At 45.0% G+C, this 21197-nt stretch overlaps 1 protein-coding gene across 2 annotated transcripts; it reads right to left on the reverse strand.

The window, feature by feature from the left end:
- Positions 1 to 2924: 2924 nt before the first annotated feature.
- Positions 2925 to 8882, reverse strand: LOC141154410 (glutamine synthetase). 2 transcript variants are annotated; one of them, XM_073640316.1, is made up of 7 exons: positions 8733 to 8882; positions 5642 to 5820; positions 4574 to 4735; positions 4302 to 4448; positions 3937 to 4064; positions 3617 to 3816; positions 2925 to 3321 (listed from the first exon to the last, which is right to left on the reverse strand). In XM_073640316.1, exons 2-7 carry the CDS (start codon positions 5805 to 5807, stop codon positions 3000 to 3002), a joined length of 1125 nt encoding a protein of 374 aa, XP_073496417.1. In that variant the 5' UTR covers positions 5808 to 5820; positions 8733 to 8882; the 3' UTR covers positions 2925 to 2999. The 2 variants fall into 2 exon arrangements, with proteins under 2 accessions (XP_073496417.1, XP_073496418.1); XM_073640317.1 differs by having other exon boundaries at positions 5642 to 5837; positions 8733 to 8847.
- Between the last annotated feature and the right edge of the window lie 12315 nt (positions 8883 to 21197).

Genomic DNA, 21197 nt, shown 5'->3' on the forward strand with positions numbered 1-21197 from the left:
TGGATCAAAGTTTTTAATTCCATAGAGAACCTAGGGGACTCCTCTACTATGGTTCTCTGGATACAATCCGAGCAAAGGTTCTTAGCAGAGGAGATGGGAAGGCTAATTTTGCATAATGCACACTCCTTATTTTTACTCTTGGAACTACACTTTTTTGGTTCCTAACAACCAGATGGAAAAGAAAGGAGAAAAAAACAGAGAAGAGCACATTACTAAGGTAAACTTTCAAGAAGATCACTCACCACACTGCCGTTCAGACTAGGGTACCGGAGGCGGTGGTTGCCGTTCACACGAGGGCTCCCATCTGGCGGAGGTGGATTGATGAGATTTTTTTCTGACCGGTTCTGCCGGCACTCGTACGACCCCCACTGCTGTGGCTTTGATGATGGGAAGACTCTAGATGCTCCGGTTGCTTGGGCGGCTGTGGCTGCTGCTGTTCCTCCTGCGGCGGAGACAGCTGCTGCCCAGGTGACTGCAGCTCCTAACTCATCATGACGGGGATGCAGACACCGCCATCTTGACTGCTTCCCATCCTTATAAAGGATAAGGGGCTCCACCTCCTCTGGGCTCCTCCCCTTCCGGCAGCAGTTTGCTCTCTCTTTCTGCTTTAACGCAGGATTTTTTATATTTTACTAATGTAAACATTTTTTTTTCTTTTTTTATTTATGCCAGCTGGAGCGCTACGCCGCAGAATCCCTCCTGCGGGTGCGCAGCCCAGGGTCTCGCTTGCAAACGGGGATGACCTTGACATTGCACCCTGCGCAAGCGCAGACCCGGGCTTCCGGCGTACTCGAGCTAGGGCGCATCACGACCCCGCGCAAGCGCAGCCCGGACTTCCGGTGCGCTACGTCACAGGGCGCGACGTGACCCTGCACGTGCGCAGCCCAGAAGACCTGCCTGCCAGCGCGCTCAGCCACGGCCATCATGCGAGTGCAGACCCGGCCGCAGGACCGGACCCCAGAAGGCACCCTCCCGCACGCAGACCCAGGTGCCAGCAAGATAGGGCTGGGAACAGAGGACCATCTGCTGCTTTTTCACGTCCTCCAGGCCGCAACGATCCCGGGATCCACGGTCCAGACCTCACGATCAGGTAGGCGAGGCACCACCTAGAGAGGCTCCCATCAAGGACAGGAACCAAAACTGATGCGGAAGAGAGGTACCACCTTTTTATTCAGTAGGTTCCTGTCCTTGGTGGGCAGATACCCCCTCTCAGGTGGTGCTGTCATGGGAGAAGGGGAAAAATATTTTTTTGCATTGCTTTATTCTGAGAGCTGGAACTTTATTTTTTGGCTGATGAAGCAGTATGGCAGCTTGTTTTTTGCGGGACAACATGACGTTTTCAGCGGTACCATTTTTATTTATATTTGTCTTTTTGATCGCGTGTTATTCCATTTTTTTGTTTGGCGGTATGGTGATAAATTAAAAAAAAAATAAATAAAATGAAGCAAAAAAAACAATGCTTTATTTTTTTTTTACTGTGTTCACTAAAGGGGTTAACTAGTGGGACAGTTTTATAGGTCAGGTCGTTCTGGACGCAGCAATACCAAATATGTGTACTTTTGTTTTTTTTCATAATAATATTTATTGATGGGTACCTTATATTTTTATTTTTGATGGATTCTTTTTTTCTTATATATTTTTTACTTTTATACTTTGTCCCCACTATGGGACTTTCACTTTTTTTTTTATTCTGATCGCCTGCATAGCACAGGAATGGAGCACCATACCTGTGCTATGCAGGCTGTCAGCACTGCCCAGGGAAAAAATCGTTTGGTCATGCACTGCGCATGACCAAACTATCTTCCTGCTGTCTGGTGACCCGGATGTTGTCATGACAACATCCGGGAAACCGTGGCAGACAGCGCTGGAGGCCGGAAAAGAATGTGAGTATTGCGATCACCTCCCCTTGCCACCGCAATGCTGCGATTGACTTCCATCGCAGCATTGCGGGGGTTAATGTGCCGGGAGCGGCGCAGGACCGCTCCCTGCACACAGTACCTGGTGACAATCAGCTGACACCCAGCGACGATTGCGCCCACACAGCCTGTGTGCGGGCGCGATTGCCATGACGTATTAATACGGGTCAGACTCTGAAAGCCCAGGGCACAGACGCGTATTAATACGTCTTGGGCTTTAAAGGGGTTAATCATAGTTTTGATGCCTTCAGCATGAACGTACAATTTTCAAAGTCATGAAAATACAGAAAAAAATGTTTAAATGAGGTGTGTCCAAACTTTTGGTCTGTACTGTATATGCACAATTTTAATAATACAACGTTAAAGGTGCTTAAAGGTGCCCATGCACTGCAGTCTTCCTGTTCATCTGTCAGGGAAAGTTGGTATTCCCACAAATATTATCTAGCAGTTTTAGTCAACATTGATGCAATGTATATAGGGGCAGGTAGGGTGCGCTTTTAGTATATATGGGTATCTGGGCCCTTTTGATGACTTGGATACAAGGTCTTCTAAAAGAGGCATTACAAGAAATGCATAACCCATGTAGTTTGTTTATTCATAATTTCAATAAAAAAAATAAAAACCGTCACGTATTAAAGAAGCTGCAGGTTTATAGCCGAGACCCTCTGCCCGGCACCCCCCCCCCCCCCCCCCCTGTCTGAGGGTACATAGGTCATTATCCCCTTATTTAGGCTCCTGCATTTATATATCCCCCAGTACACTGTCCCGCAGGTTATAGGCCCAAGTGATTTAGAGCATGATATCAGAAGTAAGTTACTTATGGCACATATGTCACAATGGCCGACTGGTATATCAAAACTAATCTGCAGATCTGGGAGCTGAATAGGACTCAGCTCATCATCTACAGCTGGTTAATGCCCCCTTTAGTATACTCTTCCAAACTGGAAGGAACATCAGATAAAACTTCAAGTAGTGTACACAGGTTTTTTTTAAAAAAAAAAAAAAAAAAAAAATGGACTCTTGTGATACAGAAGAAACACAGGGCACATGGATGGAGTATTCTTGGCAGATCCAGCCCCCAGTTTAATTCTTCCAGTAGTCTTTTGTTTCACTGCCGGTTTCGTTCAAGATGGTCGTCCTCACTAGGGCTTCATTAACGGCGTACGGGTCGCAGTTGGCAGCCGGCCTACGATCTTCAAAGTAACCAAATCCTTCCTGTCCGACCTGGCGTGGTATTCGTATACTGGCACCGCGGTTGGCGACACCGGCTGAGAATTCGTGGATGTTGGAGGTTTCATGCTGACCGGTCAGACGACGAGAGTTGTCCTTTCCTCCACGTGGGTCATAGACACAGATGTGGTAATCGTGACGTTTACCCAGTCTGTCGATGGCATCTTCAATGTGTCTATGGACAGAAGGGACATGGTCAAGAAGTCACATACTGAAAGGAGAACTACAACAGTAAGTCATAGGTTTTTGTGCCATAGCACACAATGAACACTGCAAATTCACTAGTACCATGTGGCTTTAGACTGTTCGATGGTTACGCATTTGGAGCCACAACTTAAGCAGATTAGCATATATTTATTGCAGCAGAATGTTTTTAGGGAGATTTTCTACAGCAAAGGTTGACTTTTAAGCACGTCAAAGTCAATAGGCAACAAGTTAAGACCGCCTAGAGACTATTAAGCAAGACTCACTTTAGGCCACCCTCCTTTCTCATCTCCACAGTGCTGTAGTTTGTATGACATCCAGCTCCATTCCAGTTACCAGTCATTGGTTTGGGGTCAAGAGTCGCCACCACACCGAAATCTTCACACACTCTATGGAGAATGAAGCGAGCCATCCACAGATGGTCTCCCATCTCGATCCCTTCACAAGGACCAACCTGGAATTCCCACTGTAATATAAAGATGGAGGTGTACATCAATGCCAACATAGAAGAATGAACTTCCACACGGAGTACCAGCCAACCACTAGACGCCCAGTCCAAGAGGTCCAACAGCGTGGCACCACTTACCTGGGATGGCATGACTTCTGCATTTGTGCCACAGATTTTGACTCCAGCATATAGACAGGCCTTGTAATGACTCTCCACAATATCCCGGCCGTATACCTTGTCAGCTCCAACACCACAATAATATGGGCCTAAGTCAAAGTAAGAACAGAGGACATTGGAGATAAGCAGCCGCCTGAGACATGTTGACGCTTATCCCACACCTCATGTCAGCCTTTATATAAAATTGGCATATAATTGGTTGAAACACCTGTAATGATGGGATTTGAAGATCTGACCAGATATGTAGAAGGCAATAAATGACTGGCCCCTTAAAATCTGCGGCTAAGACATCACATGGTTTGCTTGTTAAACACCGAAGCCCTTACCTTGTGGTCCAGGGAAGCCATTTTCAGGCCATCCATATGGGTGTCCGTTGATGCCGAGCAATGTGTATTCTTGCTCCATGCCAAACCACGGAATGTGTTCAGATACCATGTCCATAATCCGCTTACACGTGTGACGCAGGTTGGTTTCTGAAAAGCAGAAGCATTAAGTTAGTAAACACAATGGATCACTGCCAGAGAAAACTACCCCACTGTGTACACTGGGGGAAACACACACACACCTCCATAACTGCAGAGTCTGCAGGACACCCTACCTGCTGGTTTCCGGTTGTACTTCAGGACTTCACAGATGACAAGCTTGTTTGGGTCAAGGCAGAATGGGTCTCTGAACATCCTCACAGGGACAAGGTACATGTCGCTGTTTGACCCTTCGGCTTGGTAAGTGCTTGACCCATCGAAATTCCATTCTGGGACCTCTGAAATGGAAGAAGAGCAGGTTTAAGAAAGACAGTACAAAATAAGTATTAATGGAAACCAGAAACTGAACAGAGACTGATCACTGGACACCAAACATTCAGTAGCATCTGGTAATTCAGTTCACATCGATCAGTGATCTCTGGTGGTCCCATGAACTAGAAATGGAGAAGCGATGTGCATGCTGTATTCAAGTGAGGCGCTGAAGTCTCGCCCCACGCCTTAATACCACATGTGAAACAAGGGGTCCAGAATGAAGAGACAACACCACTTATTACAGACGAATGACTTTCTACTCCATCTTCAGTCTCCGATGAGAATGGTACTCTGCTTTACCATTCAATTCAGCGATTAGGAGGGGGGGGGGGGGGGGGGTTCAGTGCCCCGATCCCCACCAATGAAAACTTCTGAAGTGCAGTCACTAACCTTCAGAAAGTACACATTTCACATGGAAGTAATGAAATTGCAGATTTCTACCATAGCAAACAGTTGGTTCTGTGAAATTAATGATCTTGTTGGCCGACAAATATCCCTAATCATGCATACCTCTGCTCCGTTATGTTGGGGGCTTTTTGTGCATATTATCAGCAGTTTAAAAAAATATATATATATCATATTGGCCAATGTAGTCTGACACGTTTGGGACATGAACAATTTTGTGTGTGCCGTATATGGCCTTTAAGCCTGGGTGATTTTTTTCTTTTTTTAACCCAAGACTCAAAGTCCAAACTCCAAATCCAGAAGGTAAGATAACCGGTCAAGTGCGAGTAGAATTTCTCCTTCAGACCAGGTAGTCAGATGTCCACCATAACTATCCCTATACCTGGTATGCCCCTCTACAAAAGAGGGGGGAGGTAATGACATTCACAGCAGGACGTGACAAGATGGGGGAGGGTATGGCATCTTACCTTCAACAGATTTGGGTTCATAGTCCAGGGTCTTTGTCTTGCAGCGGACGCCTTCTCCAGTCCCATCAATCCACACATATGTAACTTGGACCATATCCCCTTGGGGCAACTTCATGTACTGCTCCCTCACCCCCTTGTTGAGCCTGGAACTGTGAGACACAGACATGGTGGTAGCTGATCTGCAAGGGAAAGAAACCTGTTAGGAAAAAAAAAGGGAAACTGCAGCTTCCTGAGGCTTACAAAACACACGATTCCCACCCGCCAGACAGCAACACTGGCTGAGCACATGTACACGCCGGTCCGAAGGAAGAGATGTCGGCAAGCAGCTGATGGAGGTGTGCAAGCAATTTACCCATCAATAACTGCATATCTAGATTGATGGAAGGGTCACAAGTATATTATGGCACGTGCCGATTACAAGTTAGGAAGTGATGGGTTCACAAGAGCCAACCAAGTACATGGACCTTCCTATAATACTGATCCGTAGGCATGGTGCCGCTCTCGAGCCGGAAACATTATGGACCCGTGGATTTGGGAACGCTGCATTATGGCTCAATATAACTTACAGCTTGTATGGAGTGGATATAGGGCAGTGTGCGTGCACTTTTGTGGAAACAGAAGATACATGGGGATTTGTGGCAATGCTAATAAAAAGCCAGACATAACCAGGGCTGTGGAGTTGGTAAGCCAAACCTCCGACTCCTCATTTTCCACGACTCCGACTCCCTCATACATGGCTCATGTTTAAGTGATAAATTTACTGTAGCGCAGATTAGTCTCAGCTAAAAGTCTAGACCCTTAGATCAGGAATAGGACATTTCATAACTTTCCCAAATTCTTATTAAAAAGTATTCCCCACAAACTGCATTGACCTACTGTACCCAATTTATTATATATTTTAGGAGTCGGTCCATTTTATACCGACTGACTCCACAGCCCTGGACATAGCCTTCATACTTAGGCCACGTTCACATGTTCAGCATTTGTAAGCCGAAATCAGGAGAGGAACAATCAGAGAAAATGTATAATAGAAGCACGTCACCACTTCTGTATTTATCACCCACTCCTGGTTTTGGCTCACAAATACAGAGTAAAAATACTGATAGTATGAATGTGGCTTTGGGGGGGGGGGTGATATGCACAAGTTCAGTATTTGCAGCAGATTTTTCTGCACCCAGTTGTGCAGGAAAACTATGCACACACACAAAAAAACAACGCATTTTGTGTTTTGTTTTTTTTCCTTGAATTTTACCCTCATTCATTTGAATGCAAGAAAAACACTCAAAGAATTGATGTGCTGCAGACATAAAAAAAGAAAAATGCATTGATTGTTCTAATCTGCAAGAAAACAGCTTGTGCATTTTCCTGGTACTGTAAAGTGCAGGCGTTTTTTACCCTTGAAAAAAGTAGTATGTGAACAAGCCCTTACATCAATACGCTGATCTAAAATTCCAGTTCTGCCGTTGCCCATAATTAGGGTCCCAGTAAGCAGCATGCGACCTTGGCTACTCCAGTCGGACCGGCTTCTAGGGTGCCATGACGTGAGTGTTGAGTGATGCAGGTAGCATTCAGGGGCAGTTGCCAGGCTGGCTGCACTTGGACTATTGCTCTAAGGATTGCATATGACTGCAAAGTTATATTTGCAACCATAGTTTCCCCCTGCGGATAGTTCTTCACTCTAGTATGGTGAGTGATAAAGGCTTTGATATAGTGGTGGCAGTTATTAGCAAGTAGTCCACAAGGGGGGAGGGTGTACACTAAAGACCCTTGTGCACAATGTATGGTGTTTACAAGGTCTCTGCACCAAACAATCTCCCCCCCTCCTCCAAAACCTTTTAAAATTAACCATTTAGATTTGGGGGGGAAACACCAGCTGGACATTTGCACATCTCTATGGAGAACAGCCCTTATCTCCTGCCTGAAGGCTCAACCTTTATAACCCCACCCTGGGGTAGGAGTACAGCAACAGGAAAACTGGATCCAACTGGTTATACAAGTTTTCAGCAGGACAAGAGGAGTCCTGATCACCCCCCACTAGCACAAGTGCTGGGGAGGGGGAGATTAACCAGTTACCTCCCAGGGGAGACAGAGCTTCCAACAGACTTGCCCTTGTAAAAGTAGAGATAGCAAAACAGACAGGAGGCAAAGCAAGGGTGGGAGTAACAGCAAAACCACCTCCCCAGATGTATCCATATACCACAAAGCCCACATTGTAGATCACAGCAAGACACAAACTAAATGCAGAACACAAAGTAACAATAAGAGGAAACATTTACTAAACAAGAACATCCATTGGAGAACAGTCTTACATGTAGCAGAGCCAAGCTCCTTATGGAGACTACTAACCTGCACCACAATACAATTTTTGTTGTGGATTTTGAAGCAGATCCGCAAACTTTTTTATTTTATTAAATCTGGATTCTAAAGTGGATCCACTTCAACAAGCATCAAACTCCTAGCCTTCTATTACTACAATGTGTAAAGCAGCAGTAGTGGCACCTCGGTTCTGCAGCTCTGTACCCTTGGCATGATGAGAGTTGTAGTTTTGCAGCAGCTAGTCTTTGGAAACAGGCGGTCATCATGCACAGTAGAGGACACGTGGATGTGCCTCATGACAAGCTCAGCTACATCTGGATTAATATACATTATGGCTTCTTATCCTGTGCAGCAGCTTCATATAAAAGGGACAATGATGTAGCAGAGCTGAGTTTGCAAGGCTCTATACATCTAAGATGGCATCCGAGCAGGCAGCGCCCCCATAGTGTACATGCAGCGCCCCCATAGTGTACATGCAGCTGCCTCCACCACTTTCCCCTTACAGACATATCCATAGGCTCCTCCTGGATCCAGCACAGGAGCACAAAGGAAGGGCAAAGAAATGGCCACCAGCCTGGCATCATGCCCTGCTGCCCGAGGGGGTAGGAGAGGAGGAGACATGGCTGCAAAAATAAGGACTCTCTGCTACTAGGCTTTGGTCACTCAGTCCAGTAATAGAAGGCAGGGAAAGGGTTAATACGTGGCCAGCGAGGCCGGAGGCGCAGGATGCCAGCGTGGCAGGATATGCCCCACGTACAAGCCCACAAATGCTCACCTTCTAGCAGGGATGCAGCACGGCCCTGGTCCCGGAGGAATCAGATGTCACCGGCCCACTGAAAGCGGAGATGAGCGAGACACAGGCTTTATAGCGGCCACTGCCAGGACACGCCCACCACACGTGTGGGTGGAGCTAGAGGCAGGGCACGCCCACACAGCTCATACACAGAGGTATATGGAGTAGTGTATGCGTGTGTTGTGTACATATACTGTAGGTATATACAACCCTGTCATACATATACCTATATGTAAGTACCAAGATGTCTGCAAGCACTAAATATATCAAACCTGATCAGCATTACTGCTATATAGAATGCACTTATAAAAATGAAGGGACATAAATTGGCAAAATCAAGAGAGCCCACCAGCCATGACATGGTGACTTTTCTTTGTTGAGACCCTAAATATAATATTTATCAAACATACCTCTCCCAGGCTAAAAGTCTACGTGTGTGTGTATTACACATATATACATAAGCACACAGCTACAGGTGATGGGACCTATACGCCACATACGTCCCTTATAGCATGATGACAGTCCTGCCAATGTTAGGACTCATGCAGATAACCAAATTTTCAGACCATTCTGTCTGAAGAAAAAAAATGCCTGCATGTCCGAATTTCATTTAATATTCTGTTTGCACTTGGACATGAAAAAGTCAATCAGTCCATGGGAAACATCAGATGACATCCAAGTGCAGTCCGATTTCCACAGACTGATAGAATTGAGAAGATGGAGAAATCTTTTTCTCCATCTTCTCCTCATCCGAATCGGATCACACTCATGTGTGTGCATTTCTTTCTTTTGACTACAGGGTTAGTAATGGGGGTGTCTGACAGACGCCTCTCCATTAATAACCCCTGGGCTTGATGTCAGCGGACATTACACAGCTGACATCAACCCCGCAACTATTACCCCACTTGCCACCGCACCAGACCAATTGTGAAGAGCTGAGGCTAATCACTAGAATTGGCGCATCTAATGGATGCGCCATTTTTTGGGAGGCTGAAGGCTGGTCTTATTAGGCTGGGAAGGGGCCATTATCCATGGACCTTCCCAGCCTATTAATATAAGCTCCCAGCTGTCTGCTTAGCCTTTGATTGCTATTAAAAATAGGGGGGAGCCCACGTAATTTTTTTTAGGGTCCGCCCCTTTTTAATAACTAGTAAAGGATAGGCAAACAGCTGCAAGCTGATATTAATAGTCTGGTAAGCTCCATGGTTATTAGCCCCTTCTCAGACTATTAAGACCAACTCACAGCTGTCTGCTTTCCCCTAGGTGGTTACTAAAAATATTGGGGACCCCACTTCATTTTTTTAATTTATTTATTTTTTACATTAATACATGTACAGTGAACTACACACACATTACACTAACTATATATCTCACAGATATCTTTCTATCTATCCTCTATCTTTGCTCATCTATCACCTAAACATCTGTCATTTCTGTTCGGCATTCTATTCCAGTACGTGTCACACTGATGGTACGCACGGACGGCACATGGACACACGGACAGTACCGGAAATATCAGGACGTGTGAAGGAGAGCGCCTCGCACATTTTAACTAGTCTACTGGGAGACAAGCTGTGATGGACATCTCTGGTTGCCCCTTATACCCCTTGTTTAAGGCACAGGATACACTGCATTTATGGCCACTGTTGGGAGTGTACGCTAAGAAGATAAAAGTCTGACATAAACCACAGTCAGGACCCATCTCCCCACTGTAGGACCCTGTGAAAAAAAAATAAAAATTATATTGCATGGAATAAGGATTTTTTTTTGCGGTGGCTCTTTGTATGGGAAAGTGCTGTCTGGCTAGATGGAGGTCAAAAGAACACACTTTTCTTCTCCGCCTGCTGATGGCCTATGCTAACACTATAGTATATGTCGGGAAAAGCTGCCAGCATATAATTTAGGCTAATGGACCCATATGCAATAGGTGGCTGAACAATGGTTTGTCTGATGGCTAGTAGCCACTCTCTCGACTCTCCCATACACATGGACACTCTTTCTGCCGTGAGCTCCTGTGTTCTCTATGAAGAAAGCCAATGCCAGTCTCCTTTGGTGGCGGCTTATTTTACCAAGAACAAAGATATCAGTAGTCCGAAATCGGACATGTTACATCCTTATCTCCTCCGAAGTCATCTTTCAGGGGAGAGTCTGGAAGCCCCCCACACACAGTAAGACTGAGGATGCTGCTATTGGTGGGTTTAGCTAACATTAATTCAATGTGTATGAGGCATTAAAAGGGCTTGTGCACCTTAAGAGGGAATTTTATTATTTTATTTGTGATTAAAAATAATTTTTGCAATTTGGCATCATAAACAATTTTGCACTCTTGCTTTTACTGGCTCTTTGTTTCGCTGTACATTCAACTTTAATGTGCTTGTGTGGTCATAAATCATCTGCGAGGAGAGATCAGAAAAAGACAGATAAAAGAGTTAAAACTTCCACCATTGGACCGTTAGAAAGAGCTTTACTGATGGACTCTCAGTTAACTCATTCTGCAGACCGCAATAGACAGTGCAACACTGAGGCTATAGAAGGTGCAAAATGTTTAATGAAAACTAAATGCAAAAATTATTTTTAGCCCAAAAGACATGCATTTAAGAAAAAAAAGTCCACAAAGGTGGACAACCACTTGAAGTGCAGAAAATCAGTGTATACTCATTCTGATCTCAGATTGTATGTATAGTCTGACAGGATAGCCATAGGGTTATCTATGGTCACCTGATATGGAGGACAGAAGGTAAAGGCAGACATTTAAGATAAGCCCCTCTACCATCTCCTGATAGTATTGCTGTTGAATCGGAGATAATCCCTTATCAGAAGATGTCGCCTATGATGTCCATGAGCTTCTTTGTGGCCTGTGACCCATTCCAGCTCTTGTCTGTGAAGCTTCCCTGCCACATCTCCAGGTGATTGTCCAAGTGTCTGGTCACCTCATAGGAGGAGATGGATCTGATCTTATATAATCAGCGCCCTTTTGTGCAGAGATTTGGTGAAAACTATGTCAAAGTGTTCTATTTTGACCACAGGGTGTGAATAAGCTACAAACCTAAAGGATGCATGACAATATAATATGTGGACATGCTACTTCACACTCCTCTAATTGCACATAGGAAAGTCTGTATTCACATTTTACCAGTGAATTCAGAATTTTGAGAATAAGGCCACGGCCCCACTATCAGTATTTGGTCGGTATTCGGTCGGTATTTTTTCTCAGGAGTGGGAGCCAAAACCAGGTGAGGAATAATCAGAGAAAAGGTTTAATAGAAACAAGTCACCAATTCTGCATTTATCACCCACTCCTGGTTTTGGCTCCCACTCCTGAGAAAAAATACTGACCGAATACTGATAGTGGGGCCGTGTCTTGAATGATCAGTCCAGGGGAAGATAGAAGTGGATTTATCTAACAAGATATATTGTAAATTTTCTTATTTTCTTGTGTACTATTGATGTACGATAAAAAAATTATATAACCACGGCCACTTAAATTGAAGAGAACTGTAGTACCTTACATGACCACTATGGCATGAATGGCGCTGTCAGTTCTGGTGCACTGTGGACGTGGTTCTTTCAATCAGTTGATCAGTGGCGTCGATCCCCACCGATATGATATGGCCAACCTAAGGGTAGGTCACCAATATTAAATTTCCTATAACGGCAGGGATACAGGGACAAATCTAAGCCTAATCCAGCCTGAGGAGAGGTACACACAAGCTCAATATGGGAGCGTTTCTGCATTTGTATTACGACCACAAGACTAATGACCCAAATTGACTGCGCTGTTAGTTTGGGTAATTAGAAAGTAACCCAATGGGGACATTGGGTCTTACAAGCACAAAATCCATCAAAGATCATCCATGGCGCTTTCCCCCATCTTATATAAGGCATAAAAGCTGATTAGGATCTTTTCCAGGAACAATCCCCAGTCTGTGTCCTGTACTTTGTGCGATGCTAATTATTCTAGGACTCTCATAAGCCATTAACTAACTGCACGCAGCCGTCCTGTAAGTGCGTCCAATGGCCAAAGTGTGTTTTACAAAGGAGATATGTTGCAGAAAATTCTGCCACTTCCTATACATCTGAATGGAGCCTGCAGAGATCCATGTACCTGCTGCCCATCCCCAATTCACATGTATGGAAATCTCTGCCATAAGTCTTCTGCACGTGAATAAACCACATGGATGACAGCATTGCTGTGCTGTAAATTGTGGGAAATGTAACCAATGAACAAAGGCCCTCGGCTGGTCATACACATTGGTTGCATGTCAGCTCAACCCGCGGACCCTCTAGTGTATGGAGGCCTCTCGCCTCTCCCCTGATGGAAGATAATGGGGAAGAATAGCATGAAGTATATTGGATTTTAACAAACTAATCCTTTTATTTTCTAGGTAATAAGATGCCGCCGAACATATGCACGCTCATCCAAGCCGAACATGCTTGTGTATAGGAGGTTATTTGGTCAGCAGCTGTGTATAGCTCCCACGTACACTATAGACAGCTGCTGGCCAGTCGATGAGCTCTCCCCTAACTCCTCCATAGTCAGGAGTGCTCCTGTGTCCTCTAAGAGTCGCTGGCAACCTTCTCTGGCAGCAGCTTACCTCTTAGGGAACAAAAGGAGTGGCTGAGTTGGGGGCGCCATTCACATTAGACTGATATCGGCAGGTTTGGCTGACGTTGGGGTAATGTCTTTGGGGGAGGATTAGGCCAGCTAGACTGCTCCTTAGGGTGCATTCAGATGTCCTTATGAATCGGAGCAAGATCGGAAATTCAGTGCACGGACTGGCCGGTGGTACTCCCGACCTGAGCGGGACAGCTGTATAGAAATACATGAAGCCGTCACACTCGGGTCAGGAGAGCCGCCGGCCAGTCCGTGCACTGCGTTCTGATCTCGTTCCAATTCATACGGACGTCTGACTGCGCTCTTAAACTTTCTGTTCAGGATGAGCGTCACCAGAGTTGTCTGGCAGCGTTCAATCTTTTCCCACCTTTATGCACAAATGGGCAGAACTGAGTGTTAATGGGGGGATATCTGTTGCACTTGATGGCTGACATACGTTTATGGCACACCTGGAGGACCCCCCATACAATGAGCCATCTGTTCTGAGTGTCCATACATGCACTGTGCGTCCTCATGAACTCCTCTATTGCTGTAAATGTTAAAGACCGAGGTTGCTTATTTAGCGTTTTGGATTTTTTTGTCCTTTAGTATGCACTGTGGGATGTGGTGTCGCTAGCTAAGCACCTTATTTCTTTAACATTTACAGCAATAGTGGAGTTCATGTATTCATTAATCGCAGTGTGCTGACGCATCGTGGTTGTATATTGGCCACGTAGCGTATTTATGCATCTGTGGGGGGTGGACCAGGTTTTCCCATAGACTTAGCATAGATTACATGCCGATATTTGCATGAAAATAAATTCTGTTTGCACGTAATTTATAGGGTCTGTTCTGATGGTGCAGTTAAAAATTGCATCTGAAGAACGGCTATCTTTTAATCTCAGTTGTGTGTTCTTGTTTTTTTTTTTAATTGGTGAAACACATTTATTTTCATGCTTAACTTGTAAAAGATACATTACAAAAACTTTGTGGAAACCGCCACGTCTGAATAGACCTTAAGGCACAAGGGGGATATTTAGGAGATATTGTGAATACAATGATGGGTGTCTGCCGTTTCTAAGGCATTCCTGACTTTGGCTTCAGAAAACTTGTACCTGGAAACATTTCCCTTCTCACAGGTGGAGATAATTGGGCTTGGCCTGGACACTCTTCTGCCTGATACAATGTAACAAACCATCAGCAGTAGAGATTTCTGCTGCTACCTAGAAGGCTGGATACATGATGAGTGTACTCTGTGGCACTGCAGTGTATATAAAGGACTGGCAGCATTGCCAACGTGGCGACATTGACCAGGCAGGCTATGGCGCAGGGCTAAGAAATGTACATGGTCTTAGGACGGGCTTTTTCCCTGAATTGCTTGTACAGATGATGCACAACATTGGGTGACTCCATACAAATGGTCTTTTTTAAAACCTGAAGTGTAAAAAAAAAAAAAAAAAAACACTGAACATATGAACAGCAAAGTGGCTTTCCCAAAGAAATTAATAGGAAAAGTCTTTCAAATACTTTTAAGTGATTTTTTTTTTTTAGGTGTGTTTTCAAAGTGGTCCCACTCCAAAAACTCCATTTGCAGATAGATAGCATGACAGCCCTGGTGTCCCCACATGGCAGATATGAGGGCCCGTGCAGCTCCCCCCACACCCATACACATTGCATTATAGGACAATCCCTCCATCTGGTTTCTGCCAGCATGCGCCCTATATATATGGATAAGTGATGATTATTGCCCTGCGGTCACAGATACATATGTTGTCATGCGTCACGGCCTCTGGATGTAAATCAAGTATTTTTGTAAGGCGCGATCTAGAAAACAAATACCTAAGGAGCGGCAGAGAAGAGTCACACTGAGACATACTGACATGTAGAGAGGATTCCTGGGTGTCTCTGCATCTATTCACCATTAAATCCTTCTTTTTCATTCTAGCTGTTTGACATTTGCAGATCCAGACAAACCTGATTTATGCAGCCTGACCCAATACCGGGGCGGAAAGCAATGGCTCTGCCAAATGTTACTGATGCACGCTGATATTAATAGTACATTGTGAATGTTTACTGATCTATCTAGTAGTCATAGATCACCCCGGGGGTCCTGTCTGCAGAGCCCACACGTTTCTTGGCTACTGCTCAGATAGGGACTATGGATCCCACCAAGTACCAGGCGATGATGACCCCAGCAGAAGTTTTCTAAATCCAGTTTATAATACTCTCAAAATCCTGTCTAATGTTGGAAGCTGCGACGGATGCAGCCATCACCATCCGCCTGGAATTGCACACACTGTATTTGAGCCAAAGCCAGAAGTGGCCCTAACGGGAAGGAGAAGTATAAGCCCTTCTTTATATCTTCCTTTCCTATTTAACCTGCTTCTGGTTTTGGCTTAAAGGGAATCTGTCACCCCCTGGGACTTTTCGGACCGCTAATATGAGCATACAGGTTATAGAAATGTGAGTCTATACTTACCTGTATGGCCTGTATTAGAGGTCTGGTTTCTGTGCAATCTCATTTTTATTAAATGATTTCTGCTAAGCTTGGCGTCCCCCAGATGCCAAGAAATGCTCGCCTACTAGCCCTATTATCATACTCACCCCACCTCCCCTGCACTCACAGGGCCCTGTGATGTGCAGTTCCCGGCCGTATCCAACGCCTGCGCTGTTTCCCCTGTACGGACAGCGCTCTTCTCCCTGCCGTCCGTACAGCCTTGTGGAGCAGGGAACTTGTGAGCAGACGCTGACGTTTGGCTGCGTACTGCGCCGCAGCCTTGTATTGCGCAAGCGACGTTGAGTCACTGAGACTTCCGCTCCGCTGGCAGTACACAGCCAAACGGGGCCGGAGGGAAACAAAGCACGCTCCATGGGAGCGGCGCTCTGCGCATGCGCGGGAGGGGAGGCAGAGCAGGGCAGGTCACAGGGCCCTGTGACGTGCAGGGGAGGGGGGGAATATGGTAATTTAGCACAGAGGCGGCGATTTAGGGGAATAGTAAGCAGATAGGAGGGGTTTGCTTGGTGTCCCCTGGACACCAAGACTCTGGAAAACAGACTTTATAAAACCAGATTTCTCTGCAATCAGACCACTGCTATGGGCCATACAGGTAAGTATAGATTTAGTTTTCTATAACCTGTATGGCCATAGTAGAGGTCTGATATCTCCCAGGGGGGTGACACATTCCCTTTTAAAAAAAATGATCTTCAACCCCTTTTAAAACAAGAATTTGATGCAAAACAGGAAAAAAAAAATGACAAAACGAAGGCACAAATGTGATGATGAATGGGGCCCTTTATGTTTTGCCCCCTGGGTCTTGTAGTAACGTAGCGCATTGTACACGTGTTTGGTGGAAACCTGATGGTGATGGGAAGGGAAATTTTTAGCAACCTGATTCTTTTACTCCTATTTTATTTTTCATATAAAAGGTTTTTTTTCCATCAGTATCCTGGGGAGCTGGTGACAGTGTAGTGAGACTGAGTAAATCTAACCTGAAGGTAAATAATTGCTATGAGCATCAAGGAAAGCGGAAGCTAGGTGGATGCGCTGAGTGACGGAAGCAGCGCCGAGTGTGAGATCTGGGCCGTGACGCGAATAATGTCCCTTCTGTTAATACCGCCCTGCAATAAATAGCACCTGTAGTGACACAGCAAGGAGCCAGCACCTGTGCGGGGAATGTGCCCAGCGCTCCTTCTCTATGTACAGCCATAACGCCCTGCAGGTAAACATGAACTTGTCAAAACCAGGCGGATGGGAAACTATAAAGAGCAACCCCACCTGTGCTCCACACCGCACCATGCTGCAGAAAGGCTTATGTCTCTCCCATTGATTTCAATGGGGAGGTAGCTATGTTCTTAACTTTAGAGGAAGGGGTCCAACTTCCTGATCCCACCCATGTGACTCATGTAGCATCAATCATATTTTGGAAAAACTCTTTGACTTGCGGATTAAATCCCCCATTTGAATAGAAGAGCAGTCCTGCATGCGCGGTGCCGCTCTATCCAAAAGGTCTGATGGAGCACAGTGTTCGACCATCTTCATTGGGTCAATTTCACACATCTGATATTTATGGACCAAGTCCGGACCAAACGCCAAGCACCAGACGCAAACTAAACAGCCGCAACATAGGGAAACATCTGGCTGTTGAGTTTGGGGGAAGGAGACCTGCAGATGGTCGGTACGTCATGGTCTATACTCGGACCGTGAATGGTGGATGTGTGAAACTGGCTCCAGTCCCAGAGACTTGTAACGGAGGAGACATTTATAGATTATGGGACACCCACTTTAAGAAGCTGAGACATGGGGAGCTGTTTGCAGGGTCCTCGCTTTGTCCAGCTACTTTTGCTGCCCTGTTGCCTTCCTGTGATCCAAGATAACTCTTCAAAGTTGCTAATTTGCTAGATGGAACGAAGTCACCAAAGATGACAGTGTTAGGAGACATCACCAAACAGCCCCCCGTACCTCAGCTTCCTGCGCCTGTGAGAGTATCTTATGGTGAGAAAAATGATTTGATATGGTAGACCTTCACTTTTGAAGTCTGTCATTTTTAGGTCCAGTGTTATAGACTTTATATTCCATCCACATCTGCAGTGAAATTTCTACAGACGGTGCCGGTGCCAAATAGACTTTCTGCAACCCCCCCAAACTAAGAAGCCCCTCAAAGAGGGACTGGACTATTTTACATCAGAAACTTTGAGTAAGTGACGAAAACTACACTTGGCTTGTGGCATGAATATTTCCAGTTTCACAAGCTCTTTCTGTTTTTTTGCCAATGTGACCTCTCTCCTTTCCTTCTTGGGATAAAGGGCAAGTGGGGGAGGCTGCCGGCCATCAGCCCTTTCTACAAATCCCTATATCTCAGCAATGTGGGAGAGGAAGTGTACAGATGGAAGATTACAGAATCCTTCTTCAGGATGATCTATCATGGGAACTTCAGTTACGTGGAGTCTATACGCGTGGCACAGATGCTGCCCTGTACTATGTCCTGTTAGCAAACTACTCTACAACAATGTAGAGTGATGCACCTAGGACGGAGTAATCCTATTGCTGCATACACATTAAATGGGAGTATACTCGGGACTACAGAACAGGAGAAGGACTTGGGTATTCTGGTTACAAGTAAGCTGAGCAGCAGCACTCAATGTCAAGCAGCAGCTGCTAAAGCAAACAAGATTTTAGGGTGTATAAAAAGAGAGATAAAATCTGTGATCCCAATATATTGTTACCCCTTTATAAATCACTTCTAAGGCCACATATAGAATATGGGATCCAGTTTTGGGGTCTACATTTTAAAAAGGATATTTGGAAACTAGATGAAAGGTGAGTGGCTAGATTATTACAAGGCATGGAAGGCCTCTCATACAATGAGAGGTTGGAGAAGTGGGGATTGTTTAGGTTAGGAAAAAGACGCCTCAGAGGAGATCTCATTTACATGTACAAATATATGTGTGGTTAGTACAAAGGACTGGCACATGACTTATTCCTTCCAAACACTATACTAAGGACCAGGGGACACTCATTATGGGTGGAAGGAAGGTGATTCCGGCAGCTAAAGAGGAAAGGATTCTTTACAGTCAGAGCAGTCAGACTGTGGAATGCCCTACCACACGAGGTAGTGATGGCCGACACTATAACAACTTTATACAAGGGCTGGATGATTTCCTCAGCACACATTGTGGGTTATAGCTAATTTAGTGATTAAAGCATTTATTCTTTTTGGAGAAAAGTTTAATTTGATGGACCAAGGTCTTTTTTTTGACCTATGTAACTTGTGGGTAAGTCCCTGGCAACTGCATGGCGCAAGATTTAGATAGTGCTATTCACTTCCATGGGCTGTAACATCGATAGGAGTCATAGCCCCAACTTAAAAGTGCTCATATAGCGTAAAATAATATCGACATACTCATAGATGTTTGTCCAAACCTTCATTTGGTAAAGGACTGGAAGTTCAGGATCGACCTGATTTTGTTTTGGAGGCGATAAGCCAGTGTCATAGATGTGTGATAACCACTCTGCTCTGCCCACTGAGAACTTGACTCCACTATCAGTATTTGGTCAGTATTCCGTCAGTATTTTTTCTCAGGAGTGGGAGCCAAAACCAGGAGTGGGTGATAAATGCCGAATTGGTGACTTGTTTCTATTATACCTTTTCTCTGATTGTTCCCCACTTGGTTTTGGCTCCCACTCCTGAGAAAAAATATTGACCAAATGCTAATAGTGGGGCCGTGGCCTTAACCAAGCAGTCATGTGGGTGGGAAGAAATAGCTGTCAACTGAAGAACGGTATCAGTCACTTACGGTCATTTCAACAAACACTCGTCTCTTTAGTCCAGAGCTCATCAATCACTCAGACATTCTTTTAAAAACCCCTCTTATGCTAGGATTTTGCCTGCCAGCTCACAAAGAGGTTAGATTACAGCTGCCTATTGCAGTCTGGTAAGTGTTTATCTCACCCCAGAGCTGGATGCACAGCTACGCTGCACAGTACTGCTGGGTAATTTCCTCCATGCTGCTGCTCTTGAATGTGTACTACATAGAGGCAGGAGAGCAGGAATTTTGCATATCTCTATGTACTGTATATGGCAGACATCCATATCAGCTAGTCTCCGACCACCAGCTCAGCGACAACTGAAAATTAAACATAGAGTCTGCAGAGGAGAAAACTGGTGAAAACTTCAGGATGCAAGTCTTATATACACAGAGGACAGCTTATTCTGAAATTACAAGTTGTACGATCACCAAAAAGCAGGTCATACACAAATCAGAGGTTTTGGCACAATCCAGCAACAATCTAAAGCCCGTCATAAACATTAGATGGCTGTTGGCCCTATGATGCTTTGGCTGATCATTCAGCCAACAGCCATTTTGAGTGTCTCTCCCATACATAGGAGCGCTCACTCAACTGAGTGCGCCTGTGTTCTCTATGAGAAAGCCACCGATACACATCTCTGCCGGCGGTTTATCTCTGGGAGACAAAGCGATCTGTAGTCTAAAATCTGACATGCCCGAACTACAACTCACCCGATGATCAGTTGATGGCAACCGCATTACAGTGTCGATATTGCCGGATTCTGCCAACATTAGCCTAATGTGTATGGAGGCCTTTAGGCTCTGTATCCCCTGCTTTGAGACTTACATTTTTTATCTAAGCTTGAAAATGCTCCTGGGTTATATGTCCAAGCTAACCATAAGGATTTAGGGTCCTTCTTAAACTAATGCACACTTTTTAACACTGTCGTTTTTAGGTTTGATATTCTATGCTGGTTAGTTTCTTAATTGAGTTTGGAGCTATACTTTTTTGTAACAGCGCACCAAATTCGCTGTATAAGTGATAACATTCTGTCTGCAAGCAGCCACCACTAGAGGGAGCTCACCACATACTCATCATACATAAGTCATAATAACACTAAGCTCCCTCTAGTGGCTGAATTCGTGCTCTGAATCATGAAAATTAACCCCTGTTTAGAAATTGTAAGATATTTATCAGTGCAGAACTTGGATCTGTATAAATGTAAAAAAAAAAAAAAAAAAAAGAAGTGAAGTAAAGTCCTCTTCCTCCATCAAATGATGTGTAGGGTAGGGTGATAGGGTGACATTGTGAGGCATAAGGTAACAGGAGCCTCAGTAATGTCACTCGTACAGTCTCCAGTATTGCATAGGGCTGTGATTTATAGGTTTACAACGCTCAGATTTCCATCCTTCGTGTGTTTACAGAAGGACACAATACGGTATGATGAAACCTCTCTGTCTGCCTGCAACAATAGACCTGATGAAATCCCCCCTGCAGCGCAGGAGAAACTGCTGGTCTAGAAATTCTGTGTTCTCAAAAACAGGAGAAGCTACAAAACACGTTATTA

Source organism: Phyllobates terribilis, unplaced genomic scaffold, assembly GCF_046119375.1.
Source record: "Phyllobates terribilis strain yellow unplaced genomic scaffold, ASM4611937v1 Scaffold_7__3_contigs__length_470593459, whole genome shotgun sequence".
NCBI classification, from domain to species: domain Eukaryota; kingdom Metazoa; phylum Chordata; class Amphibia; order Anura; family Dendrobatidae; genus Phyllobates; species Phyllobates terribilis.

What these genes read in the sequence shown, in the direction of transcription:
- LOC141154410 (XM_073640316.1), bottom strand. Translation starts at nt 5,807, where the DNA reads ATGTCTGTGTCTCACAGTTCCAGGCTCAACAAGGGGGTGAGGGAGCAG. An exon ending in GTACAACCGGAAACCAGCAG is followed by an intron (nt 4,449 to 4,573) that starts GTAGGGTGTCCT and finishes TCTGCTTTTCAG; the next exon opens with AAACCAACCTGCGTCACACG. An exon ending in AGAAAGGAGGGTGGCCTAAA is followed by an intron (nt 3,322 to 3,616) that starts GTGAGTCTTGCT and finishes TTCTGTCCATAG; the next exon opens with ACACATTGAAGATGCCATCG.